At 53.5% G+C, this 16951-nt stretch overlaps 1 protein-coding gene across 2 annotated transcripts in view; it reads right to left on the reverse strand.

Annotated features, from left to right (window-relative positions):
* The window catches only part of LOC142923454 (uncharacterized), a 23886-nt gene extending 7486 nt beyond the window's left edge, over window positions 1-16400 (reverse strand). Inside the window, exons 1-5 of one of the 2 annotated variants that reach the window (XM_076064579.1) lie at window positions 16287-16400; window positions 11149-15317; window positions 8738-9304; window positions 5702-5952; window positions 3-707 (exon numbers count right to left, since the gene is read on the reverse strand). In XM_076064579.1, coding sequence (XP_075920694.1) covers window positions 3-707; window positions 5702-5952; window positions 8738-9304; window positions 11149-11692 — 2067 coding nt within the window. In that variant the 5' untranslated portion in view covers window positions 11693-15317; window positions 16287-16400. The other variant, XM_076064580.1, reaches the window with a different exon arrangement.
* Between the last annotated feature and the right edge of the window lie 551 nt (window positions 16401-16951).

Genomic DNA, 16951 nt, shown 5'->3' on the forward strand with positions numbered 1-16951 from the left:
ACCTTGACATCTTCCACAGTCATCCGCGTTCCCTCTTTTCCCACAAAGATGTCATCCACGTCCACCATGAGGTGACGGGTGAGAGACAGGGAGAGTCGTCCACCCGTGCACAGCCTCAGGGCGTCCACCACACATGCCAGCATCGCCCAGTGGGCCAGCGGGGTGGACGCACCCAGCTCCACCACTCTCACGCCCCCACCACCGCCTCCACCTCCTCGTCCACCGGCTGATGAACGTCCACCAGCACCAGCTGCTGAACGTCCACCGGCTGCTGAATGTCCACCAGCACCAGCTGCTGAACGTCCACCACCAGCTGATGAACGTCCACCAGCTGCAGAACGTCCACCAGCACCAGCTGCTGAACGTCCACCAGCACCAGCTGCTGATGCTCCACCACCACCACCAGCTGCTGAACGTCCACCAGCACCAGCTGCTGAACGTCCACCACCACCACCACCAGCTGCTGAACGTCCACCACCACCACCATCACCACCTCCACCACCACCACCACCTCCACCACCACCACCATCACCACCAGCTGCTGAACGTCCACCACCAGCAGCTGATGCTCCACCACCACCACCACCACCATCACCACCACCACCACCATCACCACCACCATCACCACCACCACCTCCACCACCACCACCGTGTGGAGTCTGAGTAGACAGCTTGTACGAGATGATCACTGGGATCCTGAGACCAGCCTGCAGAGAGAGAACAGAGAGAGATGATCACAGAGACTCATAGAGATACGTAGAGATACATAGAGATACATAGAGACTCATAGAGATACATAGAGACACATAGAGATACATAGAGACTCATAGAGATACATAGAGATACATAGAGACTCATAGAGATACATAGAGATACATAGAGACTCATAGAGATACATAGAGACACATAGAGATACATAGAGACTCATAGAGATACATAGAGATACATAGAGACTCATAGAGACACATAGAGATACATAGAGATACATAGAGACACATAGAGATACATAGAGACTCATAGAGATACATAGAGATACATAGAGACTCATAGAGATACATAGAGATACATAGAGACTCATAGAGATACATAGAGACACATAGAGATACATAGAGACTCATAGAGATACATAGAGATACATAGAGACTCATAGAGATACATAGAGATACATAGAGACTCATAGAGATACATAGAGACTCATAGAGATACATAGAGATACATAGAGACACATAGAGATACATAGAGACTCATAGAGATACATAGAGACACATAGAGATACATTGAGACTCATAGAGATACATAGAGATACATAGAGACTCATAGAGATACATAGAGATACATAGAGACTCATAGAGATACATAGAGACTCATAGAGATACATAGAGATACATAGAGACTCATAGGGACACATAGAGACTCATAGAGATACATAGAGATACATAGAGAAACATAGAGATACATAGAGACTCATAGAGATACATAGAGATACATAGAGACTCATAGAGATACATAGAGATACATAGAGACACATAGAGATACATAGAGACTCATAGAGATACATAGAGATACATAGAGACACATAGAGATACATAGAGATACATAGAGACACATAGAGATACATAGAGATACATAGAGACTCACCCACCCACTCACTCACCCACCCACTCACTCACCCACTCCCTCACTCACCCACCCACCCACTCACTCACCCACTCACTCACCCACCCATCCACTCACCCACTCACCCACCCACCCACTCACTCACTCACCCACTCACCCACCCACTCACTCACCCACTCACCCATCCACCCACTCACCCACCCACCCACCCACTCACTCACCCACTCACTCACCCACCCACCCACTCACTCACCCACCCACCCACTCACTCACTCACCCACCCACCCACCCACTCACCCACTCACTCACCCACCCACCCATTCACTCACCCACCCACCCACCCACTCACTCACCCACCCACTCACCCACTCACTCACGCACCCACCCACTCACCCACTCACTCACTCACTCACCCACCCACCCACTCACCCACCCACTCACTCACCCACTCACCCACCCACTCACCCACTCACCCACCCACCCACTCACCCACTCACCCACTCACCACCCACCCACCCACTCACCCACTCACTCACCCACCCACCCACTCACTCACCCACTCACTCACCCACCCACCCACCCACCCACCCACTCACCCACCCACCCACCCACTCACCCACTCACCCACCCACTCACCCACTCACCCACCCACTCACCCACTCACCCACCCACACCCACCCACCCACCCACCTCACCCACCCACCCACCCACTCACCCACCCACCCACCCACCCTCACCCACTCACCCACCCACCCACCCACCCACTCACCCACTCACCCACCCACCCACCCACTCACCCACCCACACTCACCCACTCACCCACTCACTCACTCACTCACCCACTCACCCACTCACCCACCCACTCACTCACCCACCCACCCACCCACTCACTCACCCACCCACCCACTCACTCACCCACCCACTCACCCACTCACTCACTGACCCACTCACTCACCCACTCACCCACTCACTCACACACCCACCCACCCACTCACCCACCCACTCACCCACTCACCCACTCACTCACCCACTCACCCACCCACCCACCCACCACCCACCCACCCACCCACCCACCCACCCACCCACTCACTCCCACCCACCCACTCACCCACCCACCACACTCACTCACTCACCCACCCACCCACCCACTCACCCACCACCCACTCACCACCCACCCACTCACCCACCCACCCACCCCACTCACCCACTCACCCACTCACCCACCTCACCCACCCACCCACCCACTCACCCCACCCACCCACTCACCCACCCACCCACCCACTCACCCACCCACCCACTCACCCACCACCCACTCACCCACTCCCCACCCACCCCACTCACCCACCACTCACTCACCCACCCACCCACCCACCCACCCACACCCACTCACCCACTCACCCACCCACCCACTCACTCACCCACCCACTCACCCACTCACCCACTCACCCACCCACCCACTCACCACCCACTCACCCACCCACCCACTCACCACCCACTCACTCACTCCCACCCACCCACTCACCCACCCACCCACTCACTCACCCACTCACCACCCACCCACCCACCCACCCACCCACTCACCCACCCACCCACCCACTCACCCCACTCACCCACCCACTCACCCACTCACCCACCCACTCACCCACTCACCCACCCACTCACCCACCCACCCACCCACTCACCCACCCACCCACCCACTCACCCACCCACCCACCCCACTCACCCACTCACCCACCCACCCACCCACTCACCCACTCACCCACCCACCCACCCACTCACACCCACCCACTCACCCACTCACCCACTCACTCACTCACTCACCCACTCACCCACTCACCCACCCACTCACTCACCCACCCACCCACCCACTCACTCACCCACCCACCCACTCACTCACCCACCCCTCACCCACTCACTCACTGACCCACTCACTCACCCACACTCACCCACTCACTCACACACCCACCCACCCACTCACCCACCCACTCACCCACTCACCCACTCACTCACTCACCCACCCACCACCCACCACCCACTCACTCACTCACCCACCCACCCACCCACTCACTCACTCACCCACCCACCCACTCACTCACTCACCCACCCACCCACCCACTCACCCACTCACCCACCCACTCACCCACCCACTCACCCACCCACCCACCCACTCACCCACTCACCCACCCACTCACCCACTCACCCACTCACCCACCCACCCACTCACCCACCCACCCACCCACCCACTCACCCACCCACCCACCCACTCACCCACCCACCCACTCACCCACCCACCCACCCACTCACCCACTCACTCACTCACCCACTCACCCACCCACCCACCCACTCATCCACCCACCCACCCACCCACTCACCCACCCACCCCCACCCACTCACCCACCCACCCACCCACTCACCCACCCACCCACTCCCTCACTCACCCACCCATCCACTCACCCACTCACTCACCCACCCACTCACTCACTCACCCACCCACTCCCTCACTCACCCACTCACTCACTCACTCACCCACCCACTCCCTCACTCACCCACTCACTCACCCACCCACTCACTCACCCACTCACCCACTCACTCACTCACTCACCCACCCACCCACTCACTCACCCACCCACTCACCCACCCACCCACTCACCACCCACCCACTCACTCACTCACCCACTCACCCACTCACTCACTCACCCACTCATCCACTCACTCACTCACCCACTCACTCACTCACCCACTCACCCACCCACCCACCCACTCACTCACCCACCCACCCACCCACCCACTCACTCACACTCACCCACTCACTCTCACTCACCCACCCACCCACCCACTCACCCCTCACCCACCCACCCACCCACCCACTCACCCACCCACCCACTCACTCACCCACCCACCCACTCACTCACCCAACTCACTCACTCACCCACCCACCCACCCACTCACCCACCCACCCCACTCACCCACCCACCCACCCCACCCACTCACTCACTCACCCACTCACTCACCCACCCACCACCCACCCACTCACCCACCCACTCACCCACCCACCCACCCACTCACCCACTCACTCACTCACTCACCCACTCACTCACTCACCCACCCACTCACCCACCCACCCACCCACCCACCCACTCACTCACCCACCCACTCACCCACCCACCCACCCACTCACGCACCCACCCACTCACCCACTCCTCACTCACCCACCCACTCACTCACCCACCCACCCACCCACTCACCCATCCACCCACCCACCCACTCACCCACTCACTCACCCACCCACTCACCCACCCACCCACTCACTCACTCACCCACTCACTCACCCACCCACTCACTCACCCACTCACCCACTCACCCACCCACCCACTCACCCACTCACCCACTCACCACTCACTCACTCACCCACCACCTCACCCACTCACCCACCCACTCACCCACCCACTCACCCACCCACTCACCCACCCACTCACCCACCCACTCACCCACCCACCCACCCACCCACTCACCCACCCACTCACCCACCCACCCACTCACCCATCCACCCACCCACCCACTCACCCACTCACTCACCCACCCACTCACCCACCCACCCACTCACCCACCCACCCACCCACTCACCCACCCACCCACTCACCCACCCACCCACCCACTCACCCACCCAACCACACACCCACCCACTCACTCACCCACCCACCCACCCACCCACTCACCCACCCACCCACCCACTCACCCACCCAACCACCCACCCACCCACTCACTCACCCACCCACTCACCCACCCACTCACTCACTCACCCACCCACCCACCCACTCACCCACCCACTCACCCACCCACTCACTCACCCACTCACCCACCCACCCACTCACCCACCCACCCACCCACTCACTCACTCACCCACCCACCCACCCACCCACTCACCCACTCACCCACCCACCCACCCACTCACCCACCCAACCACCCACCCACTCACCCACCCACTCACCCACCCACCCACTCACCCACCCACCCACCCACTCACCCACCCACCCACTCACCCACCCACTCACTCACCCACCCACCCACCCACCCACCCACCCACCTTCGCTCCAGACTTCACCTCCGCACGCATCACAACATTCACGTCGTTTCGGAGCTGCCCCCTCGCCGAGGTCTCGTTCCCGCTCGCCGGGATGACAAATCCCGTCCAGGATGAGGGGGGCGATGAGGGTGGAGGAGGAGGTGGGTCCGGGTACGGACTATCGCGGAGACGGAGCGTGCCCGAAACGACGGACTTCGGATCCAGCTGCAGATTCGTCACAGACAGCCCTGGCAGGAGAGAGATGGTGGGGTCTGGGGGGAGGGGGTGAGGGGGGAGAGGCAGTCAGTCAGTCAGGCAGTCAGTCAGTCAGTCAGTCAGGCAGTCAGTCAGTCAGGCAGGCAGTCAGTCAGTCAGGCAGTCAGGCAGGCAGTCAGTCAGGCAGCCAGTCACTCAGTCAGGTAGTCAGTCAGGCAGTCAGGTAGTCAGGCAGGCAGGCAGTCAGTCAGGCAGTCAGGCAGGCAGGCAGTCAGGCAGGCAGTCAGGCAGTCAGGCAGGCAGGCAGTCAGTCAGGCAGTCAGGCAGGCAGTCAGTCAGTCAGTCACTCAGTCAGTCAGTCAGTCAGGCAGTCAGTCAGTCAGGCAGGCAGTCAGTCAGGCAGTCAGTCAGTCAGTCAGTCAGGCAGTCACTCAGGCAGGCAGTCAGTCAGTCAGTCAGGCAGGCAGTCAGTCAGGCAGTCAGTCCGGCAGTCAGTCAGGCAGTCAGGCAGGCAGGCAGTCAGGCAGTCAGTCAGTCAGTCAGTCAGGCAGTCAGTCAGGCAGTCAGGCAGTCAGTTACTCAGTCAGGCAGGCAGTCAGTCAGTCACTCAGGCAGGCAGTCAGGCAGTCAGTCATTCAGGCAGTCAGTCAGGCAGTCACTCAGGCAGGCAGTCAGTCAGTTAGTCAGTCAGGCAGGCAGGCAGTCAGTCAGTCAGTCAGGCAGTCACTCAGGCAGTCAGTCAGTCAGTCAGGCAGTCAGTCAGTCAGTCAGGCAGTCAGTCAGTCAGTCAGGCAGGCAGTCAGGCAGGCAGTCAGTCAGTCAGTCAGTCAGTCAGGCAGTCAGTCAGTCAGTCAGTCAGGCAGGCAGTCAGGCAGGCAGTCAGTCAGTCAGGCAGGCAGTCAGTCAGTCAGTCAGGCAGTCAGGCAGTCAGTCAGTCAGTCAGGCAGTCAGTCAGTCAGGCAGGCAGTCAGTCAGTCAGGCAGTCAGTCAGTCAGGCAGTCAGGCAGGCAGTCAGTCAGTCAGTCACTCAGTCACTCAGTCAGTCACTCAGTCAGTCAGGTAGTCAGTCAGGCAGTCAGTCAGTCAGTCAGTCACTCAGTTAGTCAGTCAGTCACTCAGTCAGTCACTCAGGCAGTCAGGCAGTCAGTCACTCAGTCAGTCACTCAGTCAGTCAGGTAGTCACTCAGTCAGTCACTCAGTCAGTCAGGTCACTCAGTCAGTCACTCAGGTAGTCAGTCACTCAGTCACTCACTCAGGTAGTCAGTCAGTCACTCAGTCAGTCAGTCAGTCACTCAGTTAGTCAGTCACTCAGTCAGTCACTCAATCACTCAGTCAGTCACTCACTCAGTCAGTCACTCACTCAGTCAGTCACTCAGTCACTCAGTCACTCACTCTGAGTGACTGAGTGAGTGACTGAGTGACTGCCTGACTGACTGAGTGACTGACTGACTGACTGACGAACTAACTGACTAACTGAGTGACTGACTAACTAACTAACTGAGTGACTGACTAACTGAGTGACTGACTGACTAACTAACTAACTCACTAACTAACTGACTGACTAACTGGACTAACTAACTGACTAACTAACTGACTAACTGACCGACTAACTAACTGACTAACTGACTAACTAACCGACTAACTAACCGACTAACTAACTGACTAACTAACTAACCAACTGACCAACTGACTAACTGACTAACTAACTGACTAACTAACTAACTGACTAACTAACTGACTAACTAACTGACTAACTAACTGACTGAACTAACTAACTGACTAACTAACCAACTAACCAACTAACTAACCGACTAACTAACTGACCAACTGACTGACTAACTGACTAACTAACTGACTAACTAACTAACTGACTAACTAACTAACTGACTAACTAACTAACTGACTAACTAACTGACTGACTAAACTAACTAACTGACTAACTAACTAACTGACTAACTGACTAACTAACTAACTAACTAACTGACTAACTGACTGACTAACTGACTAACTAACTGACTAACTAACTAACTGACTAACTAACTAACTGACTAACTAACTAACTGACTAACTAACTGACTAACTAACTGACTAACTGACTGACTAACTGACTAACTAACTGACTAACTAACTAACTCACTAACTAACTGACTAACTGACTAACTAACTGACTAACTAACTAACTGACTAACTGACTAACTGACTAACTAACTGACTAACTGACTAACTGACTAACTAACCGACTAACTAACTGACTAACTAACTGACTAACTAACTAACCAACTGACCAACTGACTAACTGACTAACTAACTGACTAACTGACTAACTAACTGACTAACTAACTAACTCACTAACTAACTGACTAACTAACTAACTGACTAACTAACTAACTGACTAACTAACTGACTAACTGACTAACTGACTAACTGACTAACTAACTGACTAACTGACTAACTAACTGACTAACTGACTAACTAACTAACTAACTGACTAACTAACTAACTCACTAACTAACTAACTGACTAACTAACTAACTGACTAACTGACTAACTAACTGACTAACTAACTAACTGACTAACTAACTGACTAACCAACTGACCAACTGACTAACTGACTAACTAACTGACTAACTAACTGACTAACTGACTAACTAACTGACTAACTGACTAACTAACTCACTAACTAACTAACTCACTAACTAACTGACTAACTAACTGACTAACTAACTGACTAACTAACTAACCAACTAACTGACTAACTGACTAACTGACTAACTAACTAACTGACTAACTAACTGACTAACTGACTAACTAACTGACTAACTAACTAGCCCACCGGCTCACCGATCAGCTGGACAGGTGACATCAATGTCACCGTCTGCTCCCCCTCCTCCTCCTCATTGTTGTTGTTGACGTTGTTGTTGTTGACGTTGTTGTTGATGTTGTTGATGTTGTTGTTGTTGATGTTGTTGATGTTGTTGTTGTTGCTGTTGACGTTGTTGTTGTTGATGTTGTTGATGTTGTTGACGTTGTTGATGTTGATGTTGTTGTTGATGTTTAAGTTGTTGACGTTGTTGTTGTTGATGTTGATGATGTTGTTGACATTGTTGTTGTTGATGTTGTTGACATTGTTGTTGTTGTTGTTGTTGTCGTGGCCGTGGAACAGCAGCAGGCCGGCCCGCCTCCGCTTCAGCCAGCGGAGGGTGGCGCCCCGAAACGTCTCGGGCAGCGAGGCGAAACGAGATGACCGCTCAAATATCACCGAGCTCACACGGCACAGCGAGGCCGGCGGTGACGGTGGCAGGGAGGTGCGTGGTGAGGTGGGCGGTGAGGTGGGCGGTGAGGTGGGCGGTGAGGTGGGCGGTGAGGTGGTGATGCAGGTGAGGAGGGGAGAGTCTGCGGGGAGAGGGCCTGGGGGAGAGAGAGAGGAGGGGAGAGAGAGGAGGGGAGAGAGAGGAGAGAGATGATTTAGACACCTGTTGTTGGTGAGGTCGTGGTGGTGGTGGTGGTGGTGGATCCGTCGGTCGGTCGGTCAGTCAGTCAGTCAGTCACTCAGTCAGTCAGTCACTCAGTCAGTCACTCAGTCAGTCAGTCAGTCACTCAGTCAGTCAGTCAGTCAGTCACTCAGTCAGTCACTCAGCCACTCACTCACTCAGTCACTCACTCACACAGTCAGTCACTCACTCACTCACTCAGTCAGTCACTCACTCACTCAGTCACTCACTCACACAGTCAGTCACTCACTCACTCACTCAGTCACTCACCACTCACTCAGTCACTCACTCACTCAGTCAGTCACTCACTCACTCAGTCACTCACTCACTCAGTCACTCACTCACACAGTCAGTCACTCACTCACTCACTCACTCAGTCAGTCACTCACTCACTCAGTCACTCACTCACACAGTCAGTCACTCACTCACTCACTCAGTCAGTCACTCACTCACTCAGTCACTCACTCACACAGTCAGTCACTCACTCACTCAGTCACTCACCACTCACTCAGTCACTCACTCAGTCAGTCACTCACTCACTCAGTCACTCACTCAGTCACTCACTCACTCAGTCAGTCACTCACTCACTCAGTCACTCACACACACAGTCACTCAGTCACTCACTCAGTCACTCACCACTCACTCAGTCACTCACTCACTCAGTCAGTCACTCACTCACTCAGTCACTCACTCAGTCACTCAGTCACTCACTCAGTCACTCAGTCACTCACTCACTCACTCAGTCACTCACTCACTCAGTCACTCACTCAGTCACTCACTCACTCAGTCACTCACTCAGTCACTCACCACTCACTCAGTCACTCACTCACTCAGTCAGTCACTCACTCAGTCACTCACTCAGTCAGTCAGTCACTCACTCAGTCACTCAGTCACTCACTCACTCACTCAGTCACTCACTCACTCAGTCACTCACTCAGTCACTCAGTCACTCAGTCACTCACTCAGTCACTCACCACTCACTCACTCACTCAGTCACTCACTCACTCAGTCACTCACTCAGTCACTCAGTCACTCAGTCACTCACTCAGTCACTCACCACTCACTCACTCACTCACTCAGTCACTCACTCACTCAGTCACTCACTCAGTCACTCAGTCACTCACTCAGTCACTCACCACTCACTCAGTCACTCACTCACTCAGTCACTCACTCACTCAGTCACTCACTCAGTCACTCAGTCACTCAGTCACTCACTCAGTCACTCAGCCACTCACTCAGCCACTCACTCAGTCATGAGTGATGGTGAATCCTCCTCCTCCTCACCAACTCACCATCATCACCATCATCACCATCACCACCACCACCACCATCACCACCACCATCACCACCACCACCATCTGCATCATCACCACCACCACCATCACCTGCATCATCATCACCACGATCACCACCACCACCATCACCACCATCACCACCACCATCACCACCACCACCATCACCACCACCACCATCACCTGCATCATCATCACCACGATCACCACCACCACCATCACCACCATCACCACCACCATCACCACCACCACCACCACCATCATCACCACCACCATCACCACCATCACCACCACCATCACCACCACCACCATCACCATCACCACCATCACCACCTCACCACCACCTCCATCACCACTCACTCACCATCACCATCACCACCATCACCACTCACTCACCATCACCATCACCTCCTCACCATCACCTCCTCACCACCACCACCTCCTCACCACCTCCTCACCACCTCCTCACCTCTCCCCGGGGCACTCTCCACTCTGTGAGCGATCCGAGCCGTCTCCAGCACCGACTCCATCTCCGTGGCGAACGCCGAATACCGATTGTCCACCACCACAACCACCACCTCCTCATCCTCCACCTCCTCCTCCTCCACCTCCTCCACCTCCTCCTCCACCTCCTCCACCTCCTCCTCCAGCACCACCTCGCCAAGCAGCTCTCTGCCCCGACAAACTTCCGAATCTACGGGCGTCGAAAGGCCCTGCGGTGATCTCGGGAAGGGAAAGTGAGCTCCTTGGACAATGCGGTGACCGGCCGATGATGAGGAGGTGGATGATGATGAGGATGAGGAGGAGGTGGATGAGGAGGTGGATGAGGAGGTGGAGGAGGAGGTGGAGAGGAGCCAGGAAAGGATCAGGAGGGAGGCGAGGGAGCTGCAGAGGAGGGCCGAAAGGAGCCCCCGTCGCTTGCGAAAGGCGACCGAGAGAAACGTTGAGCAGAGGGAGTGGTGGTGGTGGTGGTTGTGGTGGTGGTTGTGGTTGTGGTGGGGTGGTGGTGGCATGGTGGGTGGGTGGGTTGGTGGGAGGGTGGGTTGGTGGGTGGGTGAGTCAAAGGGTGGGTGGGTGAGAGGGTGAGTGAGTGAGTGAGTGAGAGGGTAATTCGGTGGGTGGGTGAGTGGGTGAGTGAGTGAGTGGGTGAGTGAGTGGGTGGGTGAGTGGCTGGGTGAGTGGGTGGGTGAGAGGGTGGGTGGGTTGGTGGGTGGGTGAGAGGGTGGGTGAGTGGGTAAGTGAGTGAGTGAGAGGGTGAGTGGGTAAGTGAGTGAGTGGGTGAGGAGGTGAGTCTATGGGTCTCTGTATAGTAGTGGTGAGTCTATGGGTCTCTGTGTAGTGGTGAGTCTATGGGTCTCTGTGTGAGTCTATGGGTCTCTGTGTGAGTCTATGAGTATGTGTGTAGTGGTGGTGAGTCTATGGGTCTCTGTGTGAGTCTATGAGTCTCTGTGTAGTGGTGGTGAGTCTATGGGTCTCTGTGTAAGTCTATGAGTCTCTGTGTGGTAGTGGTGAGTCTATGGGGCTCTGTGTGAGTCTATGGGTCTCTGTGTGAGTCTATGGGTCTCTGTGTAGTGGTAGTGAGTCTATGGGTCTCTGTGTGAGTCTATGGGTCTCTGTGTAGTGGTAGTGAGTCTATGGGTCTCTGTGCGAGTCTATGAGTCTGTGTGAGTCTATGAGTCTCTGTGTAGTGGTGGTGAGTATATGGGTCTCTGTGTAGTGGTGGTGAGTCTATGAGTCTCTGTGTAGTGGTGGTGAGTCTATGGGTCTCTGTGTAGTGGTGAGTCTATGGGTCTCTGTGTAGTGGTGAGTCTATGGGTCTCTGTGTGAGTCTATGGGTCTCTATGTAGTGGTGGTGAGTCTATGGGTCTCTGTGTGAGTCTATGGGTCTCTGTGTGAGTCTATGAGTCTCTGTGTAGTGGTGGTGAGTCTATGGGTCTATGTGTAGTAGTGGTGAGTCTATGGGTCTCTGTGTAGTGGTGGTGAGTCTATGGGTCTATGTGTAGTAGTGGTGAGTCTATGGGTCTCTGTGTAGTGGTGAGTCTATGGGTTTCTGTGTAGTGGTGGTGAGTCTGTGGGTCTCTGTGTGAGTCTATGGGTCTGTGTGTAGTAGTGGTGAGTCTATGGGTCTCTGTGTAGTAGTGGTGAGTCTATGGGTCTCTGTGTAGTAGTGGTGAGTCTATGGGTCTCTGTGTAATGCTGAGTCTATGGGTCTCTGTGTAGTGGTGGTGAGTCTATGGGTCTCTGTGTAGTGGTGGTGAATCTATGGGTCTCTGTGTGAGTCTATGGGTCTCTGTGTGAGTCTATGGGTCTCTGTGTGAGTCTATGAGTCTCTGTGTAGTAGTGGTGAGTCTATGAGTCTCTGTGTGTGAGTCTATGAGTGTCTCTGTGTGAGTCTATGAGTCTCTGTGTGAGTCTAAGACTCTCTGTGTGAGTCTATGAGTCTCTGTGTGAGTCTAAGACTCTCTGTGTGAGTCTATGTGTCTCTGTGCGAGTCTAAGAGTCTCTGTGTGAGTCTATGTGTCTCTGTGTGAATCTATGAGTCTCTGTGTGAGGCTATGAGTCTCTGTGTGAGTCTATGAGTCTCTGTGTGAGTCTATGAGTGTCTCTGTGTGAGTCTATGAGTGTCTGTGTGTGTCTATGAGTCTCTGTGTGTGTCTATGAATCTCTGTGTGTCTATGAGTGTCTGTGTGATTCTATGAGTGTCTGTGTGTGTCTATGTGTCTCTGTGTGTGTCTATGAGTGTCTCTGTGTGAGTCTATGAGTCTCTGTGTGTGTCTATGAGTCTCTGTGTGAGTCTATGAGTGTCTCTGTGTGAGTCTATGAGTCTCTGTGTGTGTCTATGAGTCTCTGTGTGAGTCTATGAGTCTCTGTGTGAGTCTATAGGTCTCTGTGTGTGTGTCTATGAGACTCTGTGTGAGTCTATGAGTCTCTTTGTGAGTCTATGAGTCTCTGTGTGTGTCTATGAGACTCTGTGTGAGTCTACGAGTCTCTGTGTGAGTCTATGAGTCTCTGCGTGAGTCTATGAGTCTCTGTGTATGTGTCTATGAGTGTCTCTGTGTGAGTCTATGAGTCTAAGAGTCTCTGTGTGAGTCTATGAGTCTCTGTGTGAGTCTAAGAGTCTCTGTGTGTGTCTATGAGTGTCTCTGTGTGAGTCTGAGTCTATGAGTCTCTGTGTGAGTCTATGAGTCTCTGTGTGAGTCTATGAGTCTCTGTGTGAGTCTATAGGTCTGTGTGTGTGTCTATGAGACTCTGTGTGAGTCTATGAGTCTCTGTGTGAGTCTATGAGTCTCTGTGTGAGTCTATGAGTCTATGTGTGAGTCTATGAGTCTCTGTGTGTGTCTATGAGTGTCTCTGTGTGAGTCTATGAGTCTATGAGTCTCTGTGTGAGTCTAAGAGTCTCTGTGTGTGTCTATGAGTGTCTCTGTGTGAGTCTATGAGTCTATGAGTGTCTGTGTGAGTCTATGAGTCTCTGTGTGTGTCTATGAGTCTCTGTGTGAGTCTATGAGTCTCTGTGTGTGTCTATGAGTGTCTCTGTGTGAGTCTATGAGTCTCTGTGTGAGTCTAAGAGTCTCTGTGTGTGTCTATGAGTGTCTCTGTGTGAGTCTATGAGTCTATGAGTGTCTGTGTGAGTCTATGAGTCTCTGTGTGTGTCTATGAGTCTCTGTGTGAGTCTATGAGTCTATGAGTCTCTGTGTGTGTCTATGAGTCTCTGTGTGTGTCTATGAGTCTCTGTGTGAGTCTATGAGTGTCTCTGTGTGAGTCTATGAGTCTATGAGTCTCTGTGTGAGTCTAAGAGTCTCTGTGTGTGTCTATGAGTGTCTCTGTGTGAGTCTATGAGTCTATGAGTGTCTGTGTGAGTCTATGAGTCTCTGTGTGAGTGTCTATGAGTCTCTGTGTGTGTCTATGAGTCTCTGTGTGAGTCTATGAGTCTCTGTGTGAGTGTCTATGAGTCTCTGTGTGAGTCTATGAGTCTCTGTGTGAGTCTATTAGTCTCTGTGTGAGTCTATGAGTGTCTGTGTGTGTCTATGAGTGTCTGTGTGTGTCTATGAGTCTCTGTGTGTGTCTATGAGTGTCTGTGTGAGTCTATGAGTGTCTGTGTGTGTCTATGAGTCTCTGTGTGAGTCTATGAGTCTCTGTGTGTGTCTATGAGTGTCTCTGTGTGAGTCTATGAGTCTCTGTGTGAGTCTATGAGTCTCTGTGTGAGTCTATGAGTGTCTCTGTGTGAGTCTATGAGTCTATGAGTCTCTGTGTGAGTCTAAGAGTCTCTGTGTGTGTCTATGAGTGTCTCTGTGTGAGTCTATGAGTCTATGAGTGTCTGTGTGAGTCTATGAGTCTCTGTGTGAGTGTCTATGAGTCTCTGTGTGAGTCTATGAGTCTCTGTGTGTGAGTCTACGAGTCTCTGTGTGTGTCTATGAGTCTCTGTGTGTGTCTATGAGTCTCTGTGTGTGTCTATGAGTCTCTGTGTGAGTCTATGAGTCTCTGTGTAGTAGTAGCAGTGAGGGAATCTGCCCACTGATCTTCCAGGGAGAACCAGTCCATGGAACACATCACCACCACCACCACCACCATCATCATCATCGTCATCGTCACGACTGATCTTCATCCAGCAGTCGATAGATCATGGTGGTGGTGATTGCACTGAGTGGGAGAGAGAGTGCAGCCACCATCATCATCATCATCATCAGTAGTATCATCATCATCAGTAGTATCATCATCAGTAGTAGTAGTGTCATCATCATCATCAGTATCATCATCATCATCAGTATCATCATCAGTAGTATCATCATCATCAGTATCATCATCAGTAGTATCATCATCATCAGTATCATCATCAGTAGTATCATCATCATCAGTATCATCATCAGTAGTATCATCATCATCATCAGTAGTAGTAGTATCATCATCATCATCAGTATCATCATCAGTAGTAGTATCATCATCACCACCACCACTCACCACCTCCTCACCACCACCTCCTCACCACCACCTCCTCACCACCTCCTCACCACCACCACCACCTCCTCACCACCACCTCACCACTCACCACTCCTCACCACTCCTCACCTCCTCACCACCTCCTCACCACTCACCACTCCTCACCACCACCTCCTCACCAGACCTCACCACCTCACCACCACCACCTCCTCACCACCTCCTCACCACTCACCACTCACCACCTCCTCACCACTCCTCACCACCTCCTCACCACCACTCACCACCACCACCTCCTCCTCACCTCCTCACCACCACCACCTCCTCCTCCTCACCACCACCTCACCACTCACCACTCCTCACCACTCCTCACCTCCTCACCACCACCTCCTCACCACTCACCACTCCTCACCACTCCTCACCTCACCACTCACCACCTCCTCACCACCACCACCACCTCACCACCTCCTCACCACCACCTCCTCCTCACCACCACCTCACCACCACCTCACCACTCACCACTCACCACTCCTCACCACTCACCACCACCTCCTCACCTCCTCCTCACCACCTCCTCACCACCACCACCTCCTCACCACTCACCACCACCTCCTCCTCCTCACCACTCACCACCACCTCCTCACCACCTCCTCACCACCACCTCCTCCTCCTCACCTCTTCCCACGCAACCTTTCAAACCGAAGGCCCAAGTCTGGGCCTGCCGCGGTGAGCGGAGAGGCGGAATCGAAAGAGACGCGCGCTGATTGGTCCGTCTTGGGGGGGGGCGGTGGGTGGGGCTTACACTGTAACCTCGCCCACTTTGCTCATTAGCATAACGGGCTCGACCAATCGGATGGCGGGATCGACATGAGACCGAGGTTGGCGGGGTTGGAGACGCCCCCGCCCACCGAGAGGTCTTTACCACGCCCATTATCTAATTACCATAACGGGCTAGACCAATCGGCTGGCGCGTTGGAGCTGACGCGACCGAGAGACGCCCTCTGATTGGTCCGTGACAGGCGAAGTTTTGTGGGGGGGGGGGCGGGAGGGGGATAAAAAAAATCACCCAACAACCACGCCCCCAACGAGACTCATTAGCATACCGGCTCGACCAATCGGGTGGCGTCTATAGGAAGATCGTCTCCCCACTATCTTCAACATTGATTCCGGAAGATGTTTTATTGTTTTGTTGACATCTTCCGGAAGATCGTCTCCCCACCATCTTCAACATTGATTCCGGAAGATATTTTATTGTTTTATTGACATCTTCCGGAAGATCGTCTCCACACTATCTTCAACATTGATTCCGGAAGATATTTTGTCGTTTTATTGACATCTTC

This window comes from Petromyzon marinus, unplaced genomic scaffold, assembly GCF_048934315.1.
Source record: "Petromyzon marinus isolate PM22_M1 ecotype Great Lakes invasive population unplaced genomic scaffold, UKy_Petmar_22M1.pri1.0 PM_Scaffold_529, whole genome shotgun sequence".
Taxonomy (NCBI): Eukaryota; Metazoa; Chordata; class Hyperoartia; order Petromyzontiformes; family Petromyzontidae; genus Petromyzon; species Petromyzon marinus.